This window comes from Protopterus annectens, chromosome 12.part0 (genome assembly GCF_019279795.1).
Source record: "Protopterus annectens isolate FY-2018-M chromosome 12.part0, PAN1.0, whole genome shotgun sequence".
NCBI lineage: Eukaryota > Metazoa > Chordata > Ceratodontiformes > Protopteridae > Protopterus > Protopterus annectens.
Window position 1 is genome coordinate 777,720,385 of NC_056746.1, and position 22,117 is coordinate 777,742,501.

General features: G+C 41.0%; 1 protein-coding gene across 2 annotated transcripts in view; it reads right to left on the bottom strand.

The window, feature by feature from the left end:
- The window catches only part of COG7 (component of oligomeric golgi complex 7), a 4,201,489-nt gene that overhangs the window by 696,300 nt on the left and 3,483,072 nt on the right, over positions 1-22,117 (bottom strand). For both annotated transcript variants that reach the window (XM_044089821.1, XM_044089822.1), the window contains exon 14: positions 17,123-17,206. In XM_044089821.1, the coding sequence (XP_043945756.1) occupies positions 17,123-17,206 (84 nt within the window). The remainder of the gene's footprint in view (positions 1-17,122; positions 17,207-22,117) is intronic.

Below are 22,117 nucleotides of genomic sequence, written 5' to 3' on the forward strand. Positions count from 1 at the left end.
CCTGACAATTGGGTATAGCCCGCGTCCCAGTCGGCCCGAATACCAGAGTATAAGGCTGACGTCGGTCATGGCGCCTTAGACTGACGTCAGTACGTCAGGGTACTAATGCGCATGACCGGCGTCATTTCCTCAGTCTTTTCTTGCCCCAGATGTCAGAAGACCCAAAAAGACAAGTCCCAAAAACAACCTGCACCAAAAAACATGTACAATATATACAGTAATATATACAAAAAATATAAGCATGTAAACTCACCTACACAACCACCCTGAAACACAGAGGGAAGGAGGGAGGGTAATTGGACTGCAGCAAGGGAATCCTCGAACATCTACATTTATGGTAGGTACAAAACTGTACTATGTTCTTCGTCTTCCCTTGCTGCAGTCCTGACAATTGGGTAGAATCCCAAAGCAGAGGTAAGGGAGGCTGGCAAATTATAAAGTAGCAGGAGCTGACAACATGCCTTGTAAAACAGCTGTGGCAAAACCAGCTCTAGTCTTAGAGTATATAGGCAGGTGATAATGCCTAGAGAAAGTATGCACTGAACTCCAAGTAGCTGCCTCCAGAATATCCTTAGTTGCCACCCCTTAGAAATGCTGTTGAAGTGGCAGTAGCCCTAGTGGAATGAGGCCTAATCCCAGCTGGAACCTCTTTGCCATGATGGGAATAACAAAATGCAATGCAAAAGCCAATCCACCTAGAAATAGTTTGTTTTGACACAGGCTTGCCCTGTGAACTTAAAGCAAAAGAAACAAGTAACTGCTGAGACTGCCTAAAATCTTTAGTCCTGCTCAAATAATAACGCAATTGCCTGTGTACATCTAAAGTGTGCAAAATCTTTTCCCCTTTATTTTGAGGATCTGCAAAAACGTAGGCAAATGAATAGTTTGGTTTAAAGCCACACTAGAAACCACCTTAGGCATAAAGGAAGGATTAGTACGTAATGATACCCTGTCCTTATGGAAAATCAAAAGGGCTCTACTGCCATAAGGGCCTGCAACTCAGACACCCTTCTTGCAGAAGTAATAGCCAACAGAAAAGCAGTCTTCCATGACAAATATTTCAATTCAGCAGTAGCTGCAGGCTCAAAAGGTTGTAGAGTAAGTTTTTCCAACACAAAATTGAGATCCCAAGCAGGAGTAGGAGCTCACGTGGGGGTCTTATATTCTTTGCCCCTCTAAGAAACTGCTTGAACAAAGGATGCGAAAACAAAGGTGGGTCACAATCATAGTGAGCTGAAATTGCTGCAGCATGAATCTTTATGGAAGAGAAAGACAAACCTTTGTCCAATAATTCAGTAAGATATTGAAGAGCCACACTCAAATTAGGCTCTGAAATCTCCAAATTCTTTGCTGTACTCCAAAATAAAAATCTCTTCCATTTTTCTGCGTACACTCTCCTAGTACTAGGCCTTCTAGCTTCCATAATCACATTTAAAACTTGTTGAGGAAGCTGAGACCTACCATGCTTCAACACAGAATATGCCAAGCTGTGAGATGAAGAGATGGAAGCTTGACATTGAGCAGATGACCGTCCTCCTGAGATAACAGATGAGGAATCAGAGGTAAAGGCCATGGAGGCTTCTTTACAAGACTCCTTAGAAGTGGGTACCAGTGTTGCGAGGCCAATCTGGAGCTATCAAAATCATCCTTGGCCTGTCCTGTCTGACCTTTAGTAATACCTTTGGAAGAAGAGGTAGAGGTGGAAAGGCATAGACATGAAGGTTTTTCCAACTGAAAGACAGAGCATCCACTTTCCAAGCTGTGTGATGAAACCCCTTTGTGCAATACTTTGGCAGCTGGTGGTTTAGTGGAGAAGCGAACAGATCTATGTCTGGAGTTCCCCATGACACTGTCAATTTCTGAAATACATGAAGATCCAGTTTCCACTCGTGGGGATCCATGATTTGTCTGCTTAATACATCTGCTAGGGAGTTCTGTGCTCCTGGCAGAAACCTTGCCTGAAGAGTCAGTTGCAGGCTTAACGCAGTCTCCCATAGAATCATTGCTTGCCTGCATAGAGGATAAGAATGTGTTCCCCTTGCTTGTTGATGTACCACATGACAGTTGTGTTGTCTGTCAGAATCAACACCTGCCCTGGAAGAAGTAACTCCTTGAACGCCATCAATGCAAACTGGACTGCTAACATCTCCTTCATGTTGATATGTAGATGCTGTAGTCTGGCAGGCCACTTGTCTTGTATCCACTTTCCATTTAGATGAGCTCCCCAAGCAGTGTCCGAGGCATCTGTCGTTAAAATCTGACTCGCCTCTGGCCGGGTCACAGAGAGTCCCTTGTTTAGGTGACATTCCTGAGCCCACCACAAGAATTCCTTTTGAAGGCAAGGTATTATTTGAATGACAGTGTCCAAATCTTGGCAGTGCTGTGTCCATACATTTTGAGATACCATTGCAGCTTCCTCATATGCAGTTTGGCATTGGGAAGCACCAGAATACAAGATGCCATGAACCCTAATGCTTGAAGGACTGTCCTTGCAGTCAGCACGGACTGATGAGATAGTTGATGGAAGTAAAGTGACAGACTCTTTTGTTTGTCCGGGGTTAAAAAGGCCATCTGGGCTGCTGTATTCAGTCTCACACCCAGAAAGCACATGTCTTGAGAGGGTACTAGACTGGACTTTATTTCGTTCACAGAATACCCTAGGCATCTTAGCACTGCTATGACATATTCCAGATGCTGTAGAAGGTGTTCCTTTTCTTGAGCCAGAATCAGGCAGTCGTCCAAGTAAGGATAAATTTGAATGCCTTGAAGCCTGAAGTAAGCTATCACTGGAGCCAGAACCTTTGTGAATACTCTGGGCGCAGTAGATAAGCCAAAGGGCAATGCAGAGAACTGATAATGAAAATCTCCAGTTCGAAACCGCAGATACTTCCTGCAACTTAGCCTTATGGGCACATGAAGGTAAGCTTCCTTGAGATCCAAAGTTACCATCCAGTGATCCTTGCCCAGCAGAGGTAACAGTTGCTGTAACGTCAACATCTTGAACTTGGGAATGTCCAGATAAGTGTTGAGGATAGATAAATCCAAAATTGGTCTCCACGTGTTCCCCTTCTTTGGTACTAGGAACAGGCGAGAATAAAATCAGAAGCCCCTTTCTGACACAGGGACTGGCTGAATAGCCCCTATCTGGAGTAACTGAGAAACTTGCTTGTGAGCCTCTTTTCTTTGTGGAGGAGGAACATCTGGCATGCCTTTGAAAGGGGCATTGTGTGGAAATAAAATCTGTACCCGTGATGAATGATATCCAGCACCCATCTGTCTTGAGTGATTAAATCCCAATTTTCTTTGAAAAGAGACAATCTTCCTCCCAAAGGAGCTGCCAGACGAGAGTCCACTGGCAGCTGAAAAGGCAGGTCATTGGTTCTGCTTACGAAAGGACTGACCCCTGCCCTCACCAGAAGTCTGAGCAGGTGAACTGTCTGATCTAGGCCTAAAGAACCTTGAGCCCTGCCCCTACCACGTCTAGACCTACCCCTAGACTGGGAACCATAAGCAGGATATGTCCACCCCTTAGCAGGCCAATTTCTACTAAACTCCGGAGGCTGCACCCGGCACAAATCTTTAACAGTCTGCATAGACTTAGCTTTGTCCTCCATTTTCTTTAAAACTGCTTCCACAGGCGGTCCAAACAACACATCAGACTGTAAAGGAGCATCCAAAATCCTGGTCTTAACATGCTCAGCTAAATTCTGATCCTTCAACCATGCATGTCTGCGAAGAACAGAACTAGTAGCAGCCACCCTCGAGGAGGCCTGAACAGCATCAAAACCACACTGCAAAGAATGCTTACCCACTTGCTCAGACACATGAACCAAATCCAGCAATTCTTTACACTCAATACCTTCCGCCAAAGCATCCACCTTAGATTTCAATTGTGAAAGGAGATAATTCTGATATTTCAGCATATGAAATTGACAATTCAACGCCCTCATGGCTAGAGTGGAAGAAGTATATACTTTCTTACCCCACCTATCCAAAGCCCTTGCCTCTTTATCAGAGGGTACAGGATTTTTAACCACAGAAGCTTTAACACCTTTAGGCCCCTGAGAAACAGTTTCTGGGTCCGCCCTGGGACTCTTAAACAAATACTTATGAGCTTGGGCACCCTATAATACCTATCAGGCTTAACAGGAGCAGGAGGCAAGGAATCAGGGTTCAGAGAAGCCTCTGCAAAAACATCCTCCACCACATTCAACACAGGAGGAATAGCTAAGGGCCTATGCTGGGGCAAAACAAGAATTCCCTAAGCCTTTTCTGGAGTCAGAGTAATCTTGGCCTTCCCATTTAAAGTGCTCCCTCATGGAGTGAAGAGTCTCTGAAAATGAAAAATCCTCAGGAGGAGAAGCTGAAGGAGTGGAATCATCCACATCAGAATCAGAATAAGTAGGAAACTCTTGCAAGTCTTCCACAGAAGACTCTGAAGCCTGTGAACACTGTTCAAAACTATCAAACTCCTGTTCCACCCTAGGCCTCTTATCAGGTGGGGGCATAGAACCTCTAATCAGAGTAATCAAATCTTCTGCCATTTTAAGCATATGTTTCTTAGGCACAGAGGCCGAAATGCTAGGAGAAGCCCCTACAGAAGCTGAACTTGGCCTTCCTCTAAAAGAAGCTTTGGCAACAGAAGGAGAGGCCCTAACTACCTTGGGAAGAGAGGGAAGAACAGTTACCTGAGAAGCCCCCTCAGCCTGGCCTACCTCCTGAGAGGGCACATCCTGTAACAGTAAAGTATCTGCCTGAGACTCCATAGAGACTCCTGGCAAAACCTCTGGCTCCCCTGAGCCTTCTAAAGGACCGGCGTCCGGGACTGCCGGTTCCTCACCCCTAGACTTCACTGTTTTGTCCTTGCGCTTCTTAGATGAAGCAGGCGTCGGAGCAGCCGACGGCATAGTATAATTGCAACGCTTCCCAAACACTAACCTAGCACAATCAAGCCTCCTCTTAATAGTGCGCTTGTTAAATCTAGCACAAGAGCGGCAACCAACAACGTCGTGCTCAGGCCCTAAACAAGGTATACACAATGTATGATAATCCCTATGCGGTATCTGCTTCCCACAAGAAATACAGTTATTCACTTTTTCTGACATCCGGTTAAATACTGAGGCAAGAGAAAACCAAAATGCTCTAACGGGTTACTTAGCCAACTCTGTATTCGGTCTGAAACTCCGGTTTCGGAAAATCTCAGAACGCCAACCTGCACTCGCAAAATTGCTTCTGCATCGGACCATGCGGCAAAAAAGACTGAGGAAATGACGCCGGTCATGCGCATTAGTACCCTGACGTACTGACGTCAGTCTAAGGCGCCATGACCGACGTCAGCCTTATACTCTGGTATTCGGGCCGACTGGGACGCGGGCTATACCCAATTGTCAGGACTGCAGCAAGGGAAGACGAAGAACATCCACATCCAGGCATGATGCTGAATGGCAATGTAGAACTGGCCGCCCTACAGGTACCCTCAACTGCGTGAGAGATGAGCCTCATGGACGTGTTGGAAATGGACTGCAGAGTGGTCATATTGGAGGAGAATTAATTCCTTTCCTCTGCCATCATGGACTCATGGCTGGAGCTGGAGAGTTCTTTAAGCAAGTCCCTCTGTAGCCTCGTAAAGTGAGAAAGATAGTTCAACACTCTGAGGGCAAATGTGGAAAAAGCATAGACCCTTTTTCCAAATCTGTCCATAACTCTAGACTCTCTGCTAGGGAGGTGGACAGTAGAGCTTCCTGGGCAAGTTCTTTCTTGGTGGCCGCTGCAACCACCATGGCATCTACTGAAATGCCCTTCATCCAGTGGGGACTATTCCTGAGGGGCACTGAGAATTTTATTAGCTCTCTTAGGTATCAGTGCTACAGCATCTGGTACCTTTCATGCCCTTGCACACACCAGGTCCACTGGGGGGTCTTGAAGGGGGGTCCCAAAAGCCTCCAGGAACAATGACTCATCTGGGGTGGGGTTTGGGGCTGATGAAGGATTTCCAAAATGTCTCCAAAGGAGAGGAGGTGGAGATCTAGGGGACCCCCCCCCCTTCATCAAAATCAGTGTCTATCATGAGTGATTCCACTGGGGAATCTAGGTGCCTCCTTTTGCACCTTTTCTTCTGAGGAACCTCCTCAATTGTGTGTTCTGAGGAGGGGTCAGAAGTAGTCTGGGCTTCCCCAAGTGGAAGAGACTGGAGACCCTGAGGGGTCAACTTCCCCTGTGGCAGAAGTGAGGTCTCTGATGTAGAGCTCAGGAGGGGGAGGGATGGATTTCACACTGTAGGAGCCGGGAGTCTCCTATGACTGGAGAGGGCCCTCTCCACCACCTTGAAAGCTGAAGGACTCCCAAAGTCCCAAGGAAGCCTCTTCTGCCCGAAGGATCAAGTAAAGACTGTCCCTGGTCACAGGCAGCCCTCTGCTCCGAGGGGGGAGTCGACATCTAGCTGTCAAATGCTGAGGCACTGAGGGGAAGTGATAGCTCTGAAAACTTCAGAGTTAAAGTCATCCCCCCACACTTGACATCGAAGCTTCGGCTCCCAGACCTGCTCGCCCCAATGTGGTTGGAACCAAGCGAGTCAAGGAAACAGGCTTGCAGAAGTAAAAACTTTTGGACCCAACGAATTAGCCCCAGAGATCAACAGATCCAGGAGCTATGAAATAGTAGGCCGGATCAGAGAAGGAGACTATTTTGCAGGGGGAAACTCTGCTCACAGATCCCGTAGGGGACGGAGCTGGGATGACCCCATCTGAATCTATCTACAGAGAAACTTCCTCATTAATCTGTCCACCTCATTCTCAGGCAGACTCTTGAGAGGACCTGATGGAAGAGGAAACAGAGGAGGGGCTGGAGTGATGTCTCTGAGAGGTTCCCTGAGGAGACATGCTCAGCATCACAAGTTCTAGCCCTGAAGAGGTGAACGAGGCCCTTGGTGGATAGTAAGTAACCAAGATCAGAGCCAAAGGACTTTGCTCCAAAGTTATCAGGGCCTTTTTAGAAGGCTCTGACACAACTAAAATGGAGGGGTCCGAAGGCCATTTCTTAGGATCTCTAGCCTCCTTTGACTTTTTGGCGGGGATTTGAGCCCCTGAGACAACAGCTAGAGGAGGTGGGGGAATAAGGCCTTTTTAGAACCAACTTGTTTCTTTTATCTGCTACAGTCCGGAGGAGGAAGGCCTTCCAGATGGAACAAGCCAACTCAAGGTGGGCACAACCCAAACAATAAATGCAATTCCTGTGGGCATCTGATACAGGGTTCTTGTGCCCACAGGAAGTGCATTTTTTAAAGCCAACAGGCTTGCCAGATGTCTGCGACATGTTAACAGAAAGGAGTGGAAGAGAAGACAGAGACAAAAATGTCAAGAAGACAAAAGCAGTGGAAAACTACTACAATAAAAGACTTTTTTTTTTAATTTTTAAAATAGAAAGTTAGGGTAGGTTAGAAAAATAAAGACTGGCCAAAGACCACTTACGATGTGAAGACAGAAAAACATTAGAAAATACCCACAGAAGGAGCTCTAACCTGACCACAATGCTTCACTGATGTGCAGAAAATGAGACCTGGGGGATGCGAGGCAGTATGGGTAGGATAGGAGGAGCTTGCATCCTTTAGCTTATAAAAGGCATAGTCGGTTCCGAAGCCAGAACCAAAACTAACAGGTTTGATGAAGAATGAACATACATCAGATGGGAGCAGTTAGAAATGTAAAATATTTTTGCCTGGTAAGAATTAGCCTAGTAATGCTAACGTTTTGAAAAGGAAATGTGCATCTATCATGATCACTGACATCACTGTGTGTGTGTGTGTGTGTATATATATATATATATATATATATATATATATATATATATATATATATATATATATGGTTCCATTTCACATCATCGAATTATCATTTCATCGAATTGCAAATCGAGACCAAATCGTCGAAAACTCAATCGAATCTCAAATCATTGAAAACTATAAAGCAACTAAAAATAACATCCCAGACACTGTTTACTATGTTTATGCAGGGGGGCAAGCCCCCCTGCATCCCCCACACCCCCATAATTAAATATACCAAAACTCCAAGGTCGCACTACAGTGGGGTTAGGAAATTACCTTTTCCCCCCCACTGTAGTGCGACCTTGGAGTTGATATATTTATTTACGGGGGGTGCAGGGGGGCTTGCCCCCCTGCATAAATGTAGTAAAAACTTTGTGGAATGTTATTTGTAACTGCTTCATAGTTTTCAATGATTTGAGATTCGATGATAAGAGTTTTCGATGAAATGAGTTTTCGACGATTTGCAATTTGATGAAATGATAATTCGATGATATGAAGTGGAACCATATATATATATATATATATATATATATATATATGTCTCTAGCTAACGGCACGAGCTGTTTTCAGAACTGTGGAGACTGCTAAACTTTCTGATATCTTCAATAACAGCAATCCACCTGATGGCTGCAACTTCTGAAAAAAGGCTATGACTAGATTAAATAGGGGTCTAGTACGAAAGGTGCTTTCCTAGTTGCACAGACAGGCTGAAGATGTCAAAAGAGGCAACTTAGCTTTGTGTGTTGTTAGTGATATTCCCTATTATGTCATAAGTGAATAAGACATCATTTTGTTTTCAGAAATCTATAGTAGTACAGTGTTGTGGATGAATTTAATAAAGCAGCAGGTCAGACACACCTAAATCTAAGGATAAGGACATTAATGGAAATGGCTCATCTTACCTCTACATTAAGAAAGTACAGCTGTGTAAGGTGAACTTACCATAACAGTAGATGTTCGAATGATCACTGCTGCCTTAGCTACATGAGTTACATCCTGCCAAGGATATAACAACCGGCCAGCATCCAAAGCATCAAGACACCTTCCATACCCCCAAACTCTCAAGCAGCTCAAGCTGAGCTAATTAAAAGACAAGTTTGGACACAAAGCCCTTCACAGCTTTCATGCAAGTAGAGAGAGAGAAGCTGAACCCTGAAAGGATAATGCACAAGCAACAAAAAAATAAATATCCACACCCTGATGTAAAAAAAAACACACCTAAAAACAAGGGAGACAGAGGGAGGAATCAGCTGCTGCAGCAGTGATTATTCAAACATCCACTGTTTTGTTAAGTTCAACTTACACAAATGTACTTCCTCTATCATACTGATCACTGCTGCGGTGGCTTTAATTATATAGGTAGAGTACCTTAGCTAAATATATTTGGGAGGTATAAGAAGAACAGCACAGGAGCCCCTAGAGAAAGGTCTTTACAAGGCTTGATCTGGATCTAGAGAAGGAATCGAGCTATTAGTGGTTTGTAAAAGTATGTAGAGAGGACCAAGTAGCAGCTTCTAGAATACTTCTAGAATCCAACCCTTTCCAAAAAGCCAGAGATGAAGCCAAGGCCCTGGTAGAGTGAGTCTTGACCCCGCCTGGTAGAGTTTTGTTATATCGAGTACAACAAAAGGTAATAGAACTTTAGGCAACCATTTGGAAATAGTCTATTTTGACATATCTTACCTTCAAAAGAAATAAACAATTGATTCAAAATTCTGAAAGATTTCACTCTGGCAAGACAGTATCTGAGTTGTCTGAGGACATCCAATGTATGGAGTATTCTTTCTTCCTCATTTTTAGGTTCAGGAAAGAAAAATGAGGAGATGGATAGTTTGGCTTAAAGTAAGCTCTGATATCATGTTAGGCATAAAAAGGATTAGTTCTCAAAGAAACCCTAGCCCTATGGAAAATAAGATAAGGTTGGACTCGCAATAAGAGCTTGCAACACTGAAACCCTTCTTGCAGAGGTCAGAGCAGTCAGTAAAACTATGTTACATGTTAAGAACCCCAATTCAGCCAGATTATCGATTCAAATTGAGCATTTGCTTCTCTAACACAAATTAAGATCACAAGGAGGTGCCACAAGTTTTCTTGGAGGCCACTTATACAAAACCTATATGAAGAACATTTTGACATGAAATTGCATTGAAAGAGGAGGATTCATGGGCAGATATGCTGAAATGGTCAATAAACGAATCTTGACAGAAGAATAGGCCATAGTAACTCACACAAACATTGTAAAACCAGAACAACTAGCCAGAATGGTTGTTGGTTATGTTGTTGGCACCAACTAGAAAACCTTTTCCATTTACTAATATGTGATTTTCTAGTAGCAGGCTTTCTTGCCTCAATTATTATCTGCTGCACATCCTCAGCAAACAGGTGCTAAAAGGAATTCATCCAGGGATGTGATTGAAGATGAATGACATCAGGGTGTATCAGACACCCCTTTTTTGTTTGTTTTAAACACCTTTATTCAATTGTCACTTGCGGCATAGGAAATCTTACATTTATATAAAAGTAAGCAAACCATATTAACAAGTTCACATTTACAAACATTATAATTCACATTTGTTGTTATCTATCATATAATCCAACCAACATTACATTATTCAGTTCCTGCCTTCGCTTAAACCTCATTCCTCCTCCAAAACATTTTTTTCTGCATGTATTGTTCCCACAATTTCCTTTTTTATGTAATTTACTCCTACCCTTTTCTAAAAATCCAACTTCCTGTTCTTTTATCTCTGTTACAATATTCACTACTTCAGTTATAGTTGGTTTAGATTATGACTTCCATTTTCTAGTAATTGCTTTTTTTGGCAGCCACCAGAATTAAACTTAACAAGTCCTTACTAAGTCTAGGCAATTCAGATCCTGTACCCAGCTCAAAAAATCATTTTCTTAGTCACAGCCATTTGCTTGCTTGGCATTCCTGACAAAGCACTCTGTAGGGATTTTTTAAAATTCTGATAACTCATTACACTCCCAAAACATACGCTCCCAGTTACCTCTTTCTTCTCCATCACAGTTCCAACATTTGCCATCTACCTGAGGAAAACTTCTTGGTGGAGTCTGCTTGGGGTATAAAAGTATCTGTGCAAATACTTTCAAGCAAAAATCCTAAACATTCTAGATTGTGTTGCATATTTAGGAGCCATACATATGTCTTCCCATTGTTCCTTTCCGAATTGCATATATAATCTCTCTTCCCAAATTTTTCTGATCTCTTCTGATTAATTTCTGTAGTTATTGTGCAATGTTTTACATGCCCTACTAATTATCCCTGTTTAACAGCAGCTTCTGTTCTTGATTAAATTAAAAACACAACCAATGCAGGCCTTTCACTTAAGATTTCTCTATCCTTTTCTCTATCTATACTCTGATATTAAACTCTGATGGGGAAGGTAATCACTAGCCTGCAATCCATTACTATCCTCATCATCTACTCTGGTTCATAAAAATATGCCTGACCAGTGTATAATAATAAAGCTTAGCTTATAAGTGCTTGTCTGTCAATGTCATGCTTGGATACAGGGCATAATTTTTCTTTTTGGGAAACTTGGCTAGGTTTACAAAGGTTCCCCCTACTTTGTTAGCCTGGTAACAATCTATGAATATAGGGACTAAAAACATTTTTACTGCTTGCATCTTGCTATCCATATCCATAGACAAAAAGTGAGAAAATTGAAGCTCTTGTAATATATCTTTTTAGTCTCTTCCCACATAGTTTAGCTACCATAAATGAATCCTTTTTAATCTATACTCCTAAATACTTCATTTTCTCATGTCTCCATAAATGGGGTATTGCTGAACCAGTTCATATGTGGATACATAGTCTATAGCTATATACTTTGTTTCATCTTCATTAATTTTATTTCTCCATTTGCGGAACAGACTCTCCACGTCAAGCAGAGTGCCTCATTATCCCTTTTTAAGCACAACCTGGATAACTGGATGGGAAACAGAAAATACACCCCTGTGTGTCCCTGCTGGACAGGGGCTTTGGGTGCTGACTTGTCTAAACATGAGCTAAACCCTTGGCTAGGTTTATAAGGGCCTCAGGGCTAACAGCCTAATAAATTCCTATGATCCCTTTGGAGGAGTCCACCCTGGTCCTGCTCAGTTTTTCTGCCACACAATTTTGCTCCGACGGAATGTAGGATGCCTGTAGGGTGAGATTGTGTTGTGAAGCTATATTCTAAGCTAAGATGGCTACCCTGAAAAGGGGATATGATCTGGCCCCTCTTTGCTTGCTGATGTACCACATGACTCTAGTATTGTCTGTAACCACTTGAAGAGGGCCTGGGGACCAAAGATGGTTCAGTTGACTGCCTTGATCAAGGCACGCATCTCCTTGATATTTATGTGCTTGCATCTTTCCTTGGTGTCCCGCCATCCTCTGCACTTTTATCCCTCCTCAAACTACTTCCAAAGCAAAAGTCTGAAAGGTTTGTGGTGATGGACTTCTTTGGAGGAAGAACAGAGAAGGGAACACCTATATTTAAAGATTTCCATTCTGACAAACCCCAGTACTGAGATTTGAAAAGATAAAGGGTGTTGATGCTGGGACCAGAGAGAGATTTCAGATACCAATGTATTGAATACTGCAACAGTGAATGTAAGAACATCTACTGTTATGGTAAGACTTTACACAACTGTACTATATCCTTACATTTACTGTTGCAGTATTCTTAACCTACGAGAGAGTGCCAAAGTGCAAGAAGAAACTTGGGAGGAGGAAGAAGGAGTACAGCTATCTAGGAAGCCATGAAGAATGGCCCTAGCAAAGTCAGCTCTAGCTCTGGAGATACCATCCAACTTGTAGTCCTTGGTAAAAGCATAAACAGAAGTCCAGTTAACTGCTTCAAGAATAGAATTAGTGTCCAAGTCCTTGAGGAAAGTACCAGAAGAAGCCACAGCTCTCGCAGAAAGAGCCTTTATAGAAGAACGAAGGCTCTTACTATGAAAAGTATAACAAAAAGAAATAGCCTTTGAAATCCAAGAAGAAATAATTTGCTTGGATACAGCTAATCCTTAGGACCTATGATGAAAAGAAAACAAATGATCAGATTTCTAATAGCCTTAGTCTTATCCAAATAAAATCCGAGTTGTCTATGCACATCCAAAGTATGCAGCACCCTATCACTGGCAAATTGTGGAAAGGGGAAAAAAGTAGGCAAATGAGTAAACTGATTAAGTGACAACTCATTAACCACCTTGGGCATAAAAGGAAGATTAGTACCCAAGGACATACTGTCCTTATGAAATATCAAAAAAGAAGGGCAAGCCATAAGGGCTTGAAGCTCAGACATCCGTCTGGTAGAAGTAAGAGCTAACAAAAGGATGGTCTTTCCAAGAACAATGCTGCAAGGAAGCTGAAACAACAGGCTCAAAGACCTCCCAGAAAGCCTGTTTCTCCTCCCTGGGAACTTTATTTTGTTATAGAGAGGTTGAGGAGAAACAGGCTTTCTGGGAGGTCTAATATTAAGGACACCTTTAAGAAATTGTTTAGCCTCAAATCCAGAAGCTAAAAGAGGAGATCAAGGCAGACAAGCAGAGATACCTAAAAAAGTGGTCCTTAATAGAAGGATAGGCCAAACCAGCATTGAGCAACTCTCACAAAAGAGAAAGAACCAAAGGAACATCCACAGTAAGTGGGTCCAGGTTACGAGAAAGACACCAAACAGAAAACCTCTTCCATTTGGATAAGAAGGATTTCTGCAGGACCAGCAACACATCCTCAAAAAAAGTTGTCAATGAGGAATCAAAATCCTAACACAGAGTCAGTTGAAGAGTGGACAGGTGGGGATGGAAGACAGCTCCTTTGTCTTGTGTGAGCAGATCCACCCTGCGAGGTAACTTGCGATGATTGCCCTTGGCTAAATGCAGAAGAGGGAAACAATGCTGTCTCAGCCAAAAGGGAGTCACCAACAAGATTTTGGGAGTGTCCTGTTGAATTCTGAACAGGACTTTTGGAATGAGAGGAAGGGGAGAAAATGCATAAAGAAACACCCCTTCCAAGAAAAAGAGAGGGCATTCAATGAGTGAATGAAATATACTTTCAAACTGGCAGAAACGACATAGGTGTTCATACCGATGATCTGGAGACGCGTTTGGACTTGCAGCAGAAAAGTTCTGAGGATGTACGTCTGGACATCACCTCTATGCCATATGCTATGTGAGGAACATACATGTGATGTTCAGCATCAGTAGGCTTTGGTATACTGGTTGACATCGGGCTTCCACTGCAGGGAATCCCATAGGTTAAGAATACTGAAACAGTGAATGTAAGAACATCTAATAATGTGATCCAGGCACACAAAACTAGAAACATCTGACAGCTGGATGAAAAGGGATGTGATAAGCATATTTTAAGTCTAGTGTCATCAGGAAACTTGAAAAAGGAAGAGGAGGTAACAGGCTGTAAAGAAACAATTTTCAATTTGGGCACTATCACAAACAGGTTTAGGAAAGAAAGATCCAGAACAAGCCCCCAAGCATACCTCTCAAACTCTAAGATCAAGAAATTGGGACAAAGCCATACATAATGGAGGAACAAAGGCCCCAAAACAGGGACAGTTTTTAAATATTGCTCTTACAAACTTAGAAAGTTGGTAGAATAACAGATTTTGCATTAGCATGAATTTTCTGAAGAGTATGAAGTCTGTAACTCAAACATTTGTCATTATTTTCTGACTTTAATCCTGACTGATTCGCTAGTGATTTTTCAGAAAACCAAAATTTTATGAGGGACAGACCAAGAATATGAGGCAAAAATCTGTACAGATGAGCGCTATGCCCACAAGCATTTTTTTGTATGACTACTAATGTGGTTTACCTTGCCCAGTGTACCCTTTGTATGTCATTTTATGTGGGGAAAACTAATCGCTGTCTTCGTGACAGGATCAGAGAACATATTTATAGTATTAGGAAGGGTGTTACTACTAATGCCCTTTCTAAACATGTGAGGGCTTTTGGGGAACTGCATCAGTTTGTTTTTAGAGTTATTGATCTTGTTATGCCCAATATACGGATGGGTAATGTTTGTAATCACACTGAGTTTAAGGGAAACAACTGGATGATTATTTTTAGAGCTGACAGAGGCCATGAGCTTAATGAACGTGCTTCCATTAAACCCCTTTTGAGAAAAAGGAGGTTGTTTAAATGATATATATATATATATATATATATATATATATATTATATATATGTTATTTAATATATATATATATATATATATATATATTTATGTTTCTTATAGTTTATACATTTTATATGTTATCACAGAGTATACTTGGAATGAAATATCTGTGTTTTGTATCCTGTTTTTATAGTCTTTATATTTTTTATAGATTTTTGTTTCAGGATGTTTGTATGTATTGCCTTTTTAAATAATCTTAGATAATCAAATAATTAATTAGAGATGAATAGTCACTGATTTATTTGAATTTGTGCATTGTATATATTTATATCCTTTTGGTTTGTGTTAAAAGGTCTGAGGAAGCATTTTTATGTGAAAGCGCTTACCGTGGTTTATGCATTAAAAATGTTTTTGTTTTTTCATTCAGTTTATGCTGCCGTGTTCATCCTTTCAGTATTTTGCTTGTACAGTGGACGTTTTATTTATTTATACTGAACGGGCGTTTGTTCTGCGTTTCCTTGTCGCTTTTGTTGGCTATTTGATTTTTAATATTTATTGATTTATTTACAAATGTTAAATTTATGTAGTTATATTTACGTAAAAATCACCTGATTTATCATGTCACATGTTTTTGTTATTTAAACACATCTTGTAGAGATTGTAGTGTGTTCTGAAGAAGTTCTAGCTAATAAAGAACAAAAGTACTAAAGTAATATACTGCACCAGTCTTGTTTTCAAGTGTTTGTAGCTTTTGGTTGTGTTATGACTTGTAGCATTTGCATCCTTCCAGTACTGTTTTTTTTTTTTTTTAGTTTATATTTATTAATATACTTTAGAATCTGGTTGCAGATATTTTTTTTTTATTTCTACACTGGTTATACTAGAATTTTTATCGTACCAACAGCATATAAAAACTACAAAAATATAATCTGAGTAACAGCAATATTTATATTTCCTTTACAAACAGGGATGATTTTTACATTTTTTTGCAAACTCAGAGTTGCATGGAGCCCTTCGACAGCAGGGGGAGGTCAACAGTGCATAACATGCACAAGACAGGAGCAAGAAACCTGGAAGATGAAAAAAGTTTTGAATTATTAAATAAAAAATGAGAAAAGACAGCTCACACCAAGTATCTTATAAATAAAGCAAAAGATGCAGTAACTTGTTAGACACAAAAGGCAGCCAATGGACTTGAGGCATGATGATGCTGTGAAACTTGTGAGGAGGGCATGGGGGATTTGAAGGGCAAACCGTGCAGGCTACTGCAACTAGCTGAAGGACTAAGCAGTAATAACAATGCAAAAGTGAACAGAGCAGTCCCATGTAGGAATACAAACTTCCTTAGCAATGGCAACCCTTGGTTTAGGTCCGTAACAGAGAGCACATTTGTTAAGTAGGACAACCTGTCAATATTACTCTGTTTCAAGTGGCACATAATTGAGTTGTCTGAAGGGTGGGATCCCCCTATGCCTCCCACCATCTCTCTAAATATAACAAGTCAGGACTGTAACACTTTGAAGAAGTGGAGCAGATAGGATGAACAGTCCTACTTGTTAAAGCTGCTATCAATGTAACTGTCTTCACTTAGCCCTTGTTTCAGGCCAAAGAAGTAATGCAAATGCATCCTTAAGGCGAGCTTGGTTTCACCAAGAGCTATGCGGAAAATGAAAGAAAGGCTTGACTCTAATCAGAAAAAACAGCACATGAACTGGATCACCATCTCAGTTCCCATGGAGCAGGTAGACTTTACTTCCCAGTCTGGGAAGCATTTTCTACAGACTTTTGACTACAACAAGAATACTATTTATTGTTTAGATGCTGAAAAGCTTAAGTTCTAGGAGGCTTTAAAACTAGTTTCTTACAGCAAATTATGAATGCAAAAGAACAGCCACTAACATTAACTTGTCTTCCCTGTAGTACCTTGTACTATTATGGACATTCATTTTTATGCCATCTTTACTCTGTGGGAAACATCCTTCAAAAATAAAACTGTCAACATGATTTACTAAAGTTTCCATATATGTTTATAAATTTAAAATAATACACTTGTCTGTTTTTTATAATACTTACTCCTAATGCATGCAAAACTGTACTGGCATACAGTAACACATTTACTGTTATTAAGACTGAGGCAGTTAAAGAGCAGAGATCCTTACATTAGTGATGTACTCCAGAGGGGTAAGGCTGAATGCTGGAAGCTCTTCAGTTAGTGTCTCATCCATTCCACTCAAACTCCAGCTCTGGAAAACAACAAAAGCACAAACTGTTAAAACCAGTCTGATCGCTGTAGTTTCGTATAAAGTAGACACAAAAATCTTTTCACAGATCATTAGCAAACAAAGAAGTTTGGGCACTGTGATGATATCTCATATACTTATTGACATGGAAAATACACAAGAATAATAAATTAACATCTCTAAAATAAGTTATCAACAGTTTCGGTCAGACACTTGGATCTAGCATCCCCCATCAGGTGAGCGGCATTGGTTAACACAACAGAAAAATATTTATAGGTTAAAAATCAGGTACTTATTTTAATGCTGCTAAGGCTCTGGTCAGATAAATGCTACAAGCTGTACACACACACATTACAAACTACTAGAAAGATTAAATCTTTACATAAAGTATTAAAATGCAGCTTTCTGGGCATGCACTGCTGACTGCATTTATGGGGTATGAAATGGTTAGTGCAGAAACATTTATTGACTCATTTTTGTTAAGATATGGATACACACAGATAACTGACATTAATGTCCTCATTACCTAATCTCTCTCTGCCTCAACTTTCACTTTATAATTCAAATACTTCATTCTTAATTCTGTTCAAAAACTTAAAAAACAGTCAGATTGTAAATATTTTTTGTATGTACGCCTGCAAATATGTGCTGAAAAAAGCTATTTTTATTGTGCTTTTGTGAATTTATTCACCTGGGCTGTACCTGGAAATGGTTGAGAGTTGTTGTTGTTGTCTCTTTTGGCTTTTCCTGGTTACGGGTCGCCACAGCGGAACTCCGGTCAGCTAATGATTGGCAGTAGATTTTTACGTGCCGAGTTACTGGCCCTGATGCACAACCTTCAACGAAGGTACGCCCATTCACGCACGTCTCCAAACAGAAGACGCTCTAGCTGAGAATCGAACAGGACATCTTACTGTAAGGCGATAATGTTACCACAGCACCACCATGATGAGAGCAAAATAAAAATAATGTACAGATACCCTGATATACAATTGTAAAATAAAATAAACATATATAACCAACTCTGCAGAGGGCCTAGAAGAAAAAACAAGTCTTGAATGGCAACAAAATGATCTGTAACAGTGTAAGTACAAAAATGTATTAGTAGTTAAAGATGATGAATGACGTCAGAGGAATGGTCAAAATATAATTTAGCATGGTTAGGCACAAAGGAACAAAAATTAGAGATTCTGAACATAATGTGACAGAAGGCAAAAAAAATGGAAAACAGGCCTATGAGGAATCAGATGACCTAAAAACATAGACTGAAGGGTTAGGGAGACATGGATGTACTTTGGGAAACAATTACTACTTACAAGAAAGGAGTGGAAGTGGGTTCAAAAACAGGAAATTTAAGAAAGCAGAGAGAAACAGAAGCATCACTTTATTGTCCAAAACACTGGCTGTTGACTAATATGATCAAATTCTTCTTTGCAAGACAAGGAAACAGTCAGATGAATGAGCCAACTGATTTTTACCAGCTGTTAATCTTCCTTGTTTCTTTAGGTGTTCCTTTAACCCACTGCTCCTGCTGCTGCTTCTGCAGTACATAGATTTTATGTTACTGTTAGAGAAATATGTATTAATATATATGTTTAGCGCTTATTAGAAGCTAAAAGAGTTAACACATTTCATTGTATTTTATGTACAGCTTAATTCTGTATGAAATTATAAGATGATTTTTCAAACCACAGTATGCTTTCTGAAACTGCAAGATGCACCCTAACCTAGTATTTGCTAGCACAGCAAAATTCATGTTTATAGGTTCATAGGTTCATAGGTTCATACTAGGCTATCTGCCCGAGGGCATTTACAAGCCTAGCCCATAGTTTTGTGGCTTACGCCACCCCTTTAGTATGGGGAACTCTACCCATTATTTTGCTGTGCCTCTGTTGAGCAGTGACACTGAGGTAATCCCTGGGGTATATCTGCGATCTCCCATCCATTGGTCAAGATTTCTCTTGAACAAGGCCAGCGAGGTGCTCTGCCTCACATATACCGGGATTTTATTCCACAGCATAGGGAGTCTTTGGGTGATGAATCTATCCCTCCAGCACGTCCTATTAATAGCCGTGTCGAGGTTTAAGTCTCCCGCCCTTGTGGCTCTGATGGATCTAGATTTTTTGAGGTGAAGCATATTCATCAAATCTGGGTTTGACATGGCCTTGTATGTTAGGCAAAGGTCACCTCTGAGCAAGCGTGGCGACTGAATAGAGCTGGAGTTCTTTCAGTCGGGCAGCATAGGACAGATGTTTGAGACCCTTTATCCTTTTGGTGAGGAACTTTTGTGGCCTCTCCAGCTGCTGCAAGTGTCGGGTCACTTTTGGAAATGTACTGAGAAGCAGGTGATTATCTGCTAGGTCAGGAAAATGAATGAATAGTGTATGAAAAGAACAATACTGTTTTCTATAATATGATTGAATATGAACAATCAGCTCTGTTCGTGTTATGAGGACATGCACAGCTGCGGAAAAGAAGAGATACATGAAATAAAAGACTGCTTGAAGAATCTGTACTTGCGTTGTGCTCGAATTAGCTATAGTACCTTGAATAGTAACATAACATAGTGGGAAGCTGTATCTAACCGGTGGTCACCAAAGCCACGTTGTTTTTCTTAGGAAGTTTTTCATAAAATTGATAGTGCAAGCAGAAAATCATGGACAAACAGCTGCTATAAAGTAATGATGTTAAAACTTGTGATCTGTTACGTCAGCTTGATAGGCAATGTCTTGTTAGAAAATGTATAAAGATGACCTTACTTCCTGATTTTAGTTAGACAAACTCTGTATTAGCACGTTTTTGTCTCCTTGCTGTAAGATTAAAGTGCCTTAACCTGAACCTGCCGTGCGTTGATCTTTTTGAAGTTTATTTTTCCTTTGACAGATTGGTCCTTCGGACCGGAAACTCTCGCTCTAGCTCAGGTCAGATGGGCCCAGTGGCATGAAACTGTACGGGGAAGAGGCCACATCAGTTCTTCTGCACTGAAAGACCTCCGACTGAATTGTCGTTCAAAAGAGGCCAGCCACTGGTTCTGATCTGCGATTGGAGGACGAGTCAACGGTTCCATCAGTGAGACGGCCAATCACGGAGGCTCAGGTAAGGAGGAATTTACCTTTTCTCTGTTTCAGATCTGGGACTTGTTACAGTATTTGTTTTTGTCAGGGAGATTTTGTATAAATCAGGGACAAAAAAAGATTGCTGTCTTGTCATAGATCAGGGAAACAGGATAGGTAGGCAGTTATTCTAGATAAACTGTGAAAAAGGGTTACGTAACAATTTCTAACTAAGTTGAGACAACATGGGAAATAAGTGCACAAAAAGACCCCGAGATCCGCCATTAACTGAAGACACGAAATATATGCAATTACAACGTGCCAATAACGTTAGGTACTATACAAAATGGGTTAATAAATACAAATTTGACGGCAAATTAGACAAACCTTCACTTATCAAACTTGTCAAACAACTTAAAACAGACACAAAAGGTCAGGTAAAAAAGCAACGCCAATTGGGAGTTCCTCAGGCACACAGGTGGCTTGAGGAAGCAAACCGCAGGGAACAAAAGATTAAAACGGGAGTATTGATAGAATCTCCCGATTTGCCATGTAATACGCCCTTATTTCCTGTTAGGAAAGCAAATGGGAGAATGGCGTATGGTCCAGGATTTACAAGCTGTAAATGACGCAGTTATACCTAGAGCACCTATGGTGCCAGATCCACACACCTTATTGAATGATTTAAAGCCTCAACAGAAGTATTTTTCTGTGATAGATATTAGCAATGTGTTTTTCTCAATACCGATACACCTGACAGCCAACATTGGTTTGCATTCACATTTCAGGGGAAAAGGTATACATACATGCGATTACCACAGGGATATTGTGAGAGCCCAATAATATTCGCACAGGAAATGGCAAGTAACTTGGTGGGATTTATCCCACTGAAAGGCAGCCAGATTTTACTTTATGTAGATGACATTCTGCTGGCAGCCCCCACCCAGCAAGAATGCAGAGAAGATACCATAGCGTTATTACAATTTCTAACCACTCAAGGACACAAAGTAAACAAAAGCAAATTACAGCTTTGGAAAAAGCAGGTTAAATACCTGGGATATGTAATATCCAAAGAAGGCAGAATATTAGATGAAGACAGGAAAATAGCAATTTTACAAGCACCCAAACCGACTACCAAGAAGGAAATGATGTCCTTCCTAGGTACGACCAATTTTTGTCGGAGTTGGATTCCAAACTATGCCCTGGAGTCTGCTCCACTGACCAACTTAATATACAAGAAGCCTATGGCAGCACAAGATTTACTACAATGGACACCAGACGCAGAATCAGCTTTCTGCAAACTGAAGCAATTAATAGCATCTTCATTAGTTTTAGGATTATCGAACTATCATAAACGATTTTTCCAAACGGTAGATTGTAAGCAAGGCTATATGACATCAGTGTTAACACAGCAACATGGGAACAAGCAACGCCCCATAGCTTACTATTCATCACAGCTGGATCCTACAGGACAGAATCTAGTAGGGTATGCTGTAGTCTCTGATACTGAGATTTTAGAAGCAAAGTCTTTACCACACAACTTATCTGCACAAGCAGCAGAACTGATTGCTTTGACAAGGGCATGTACCTTGGCAAAGGGTAAATGTGTAAACATTTTTACTGACAGCCAGTACGCTTTTTCTACTGTACATGTTTTTGTGCAGCAGTGGAAAAATAGAGGAATGATAACATCTACTGGTAAATCGATTAATCATGCGCAATTTATTTTAGATTTGTTAGAATCTATTCAGTTACCTCAGAAAGTAGCTATTTGTAAATGCGTAGCTCATACCAAACAACAGGACAGGATTTCCAGAAGGTAATGCGAGAGCTGATGCAGCTGCAAAGCAGGCAGCTTCAG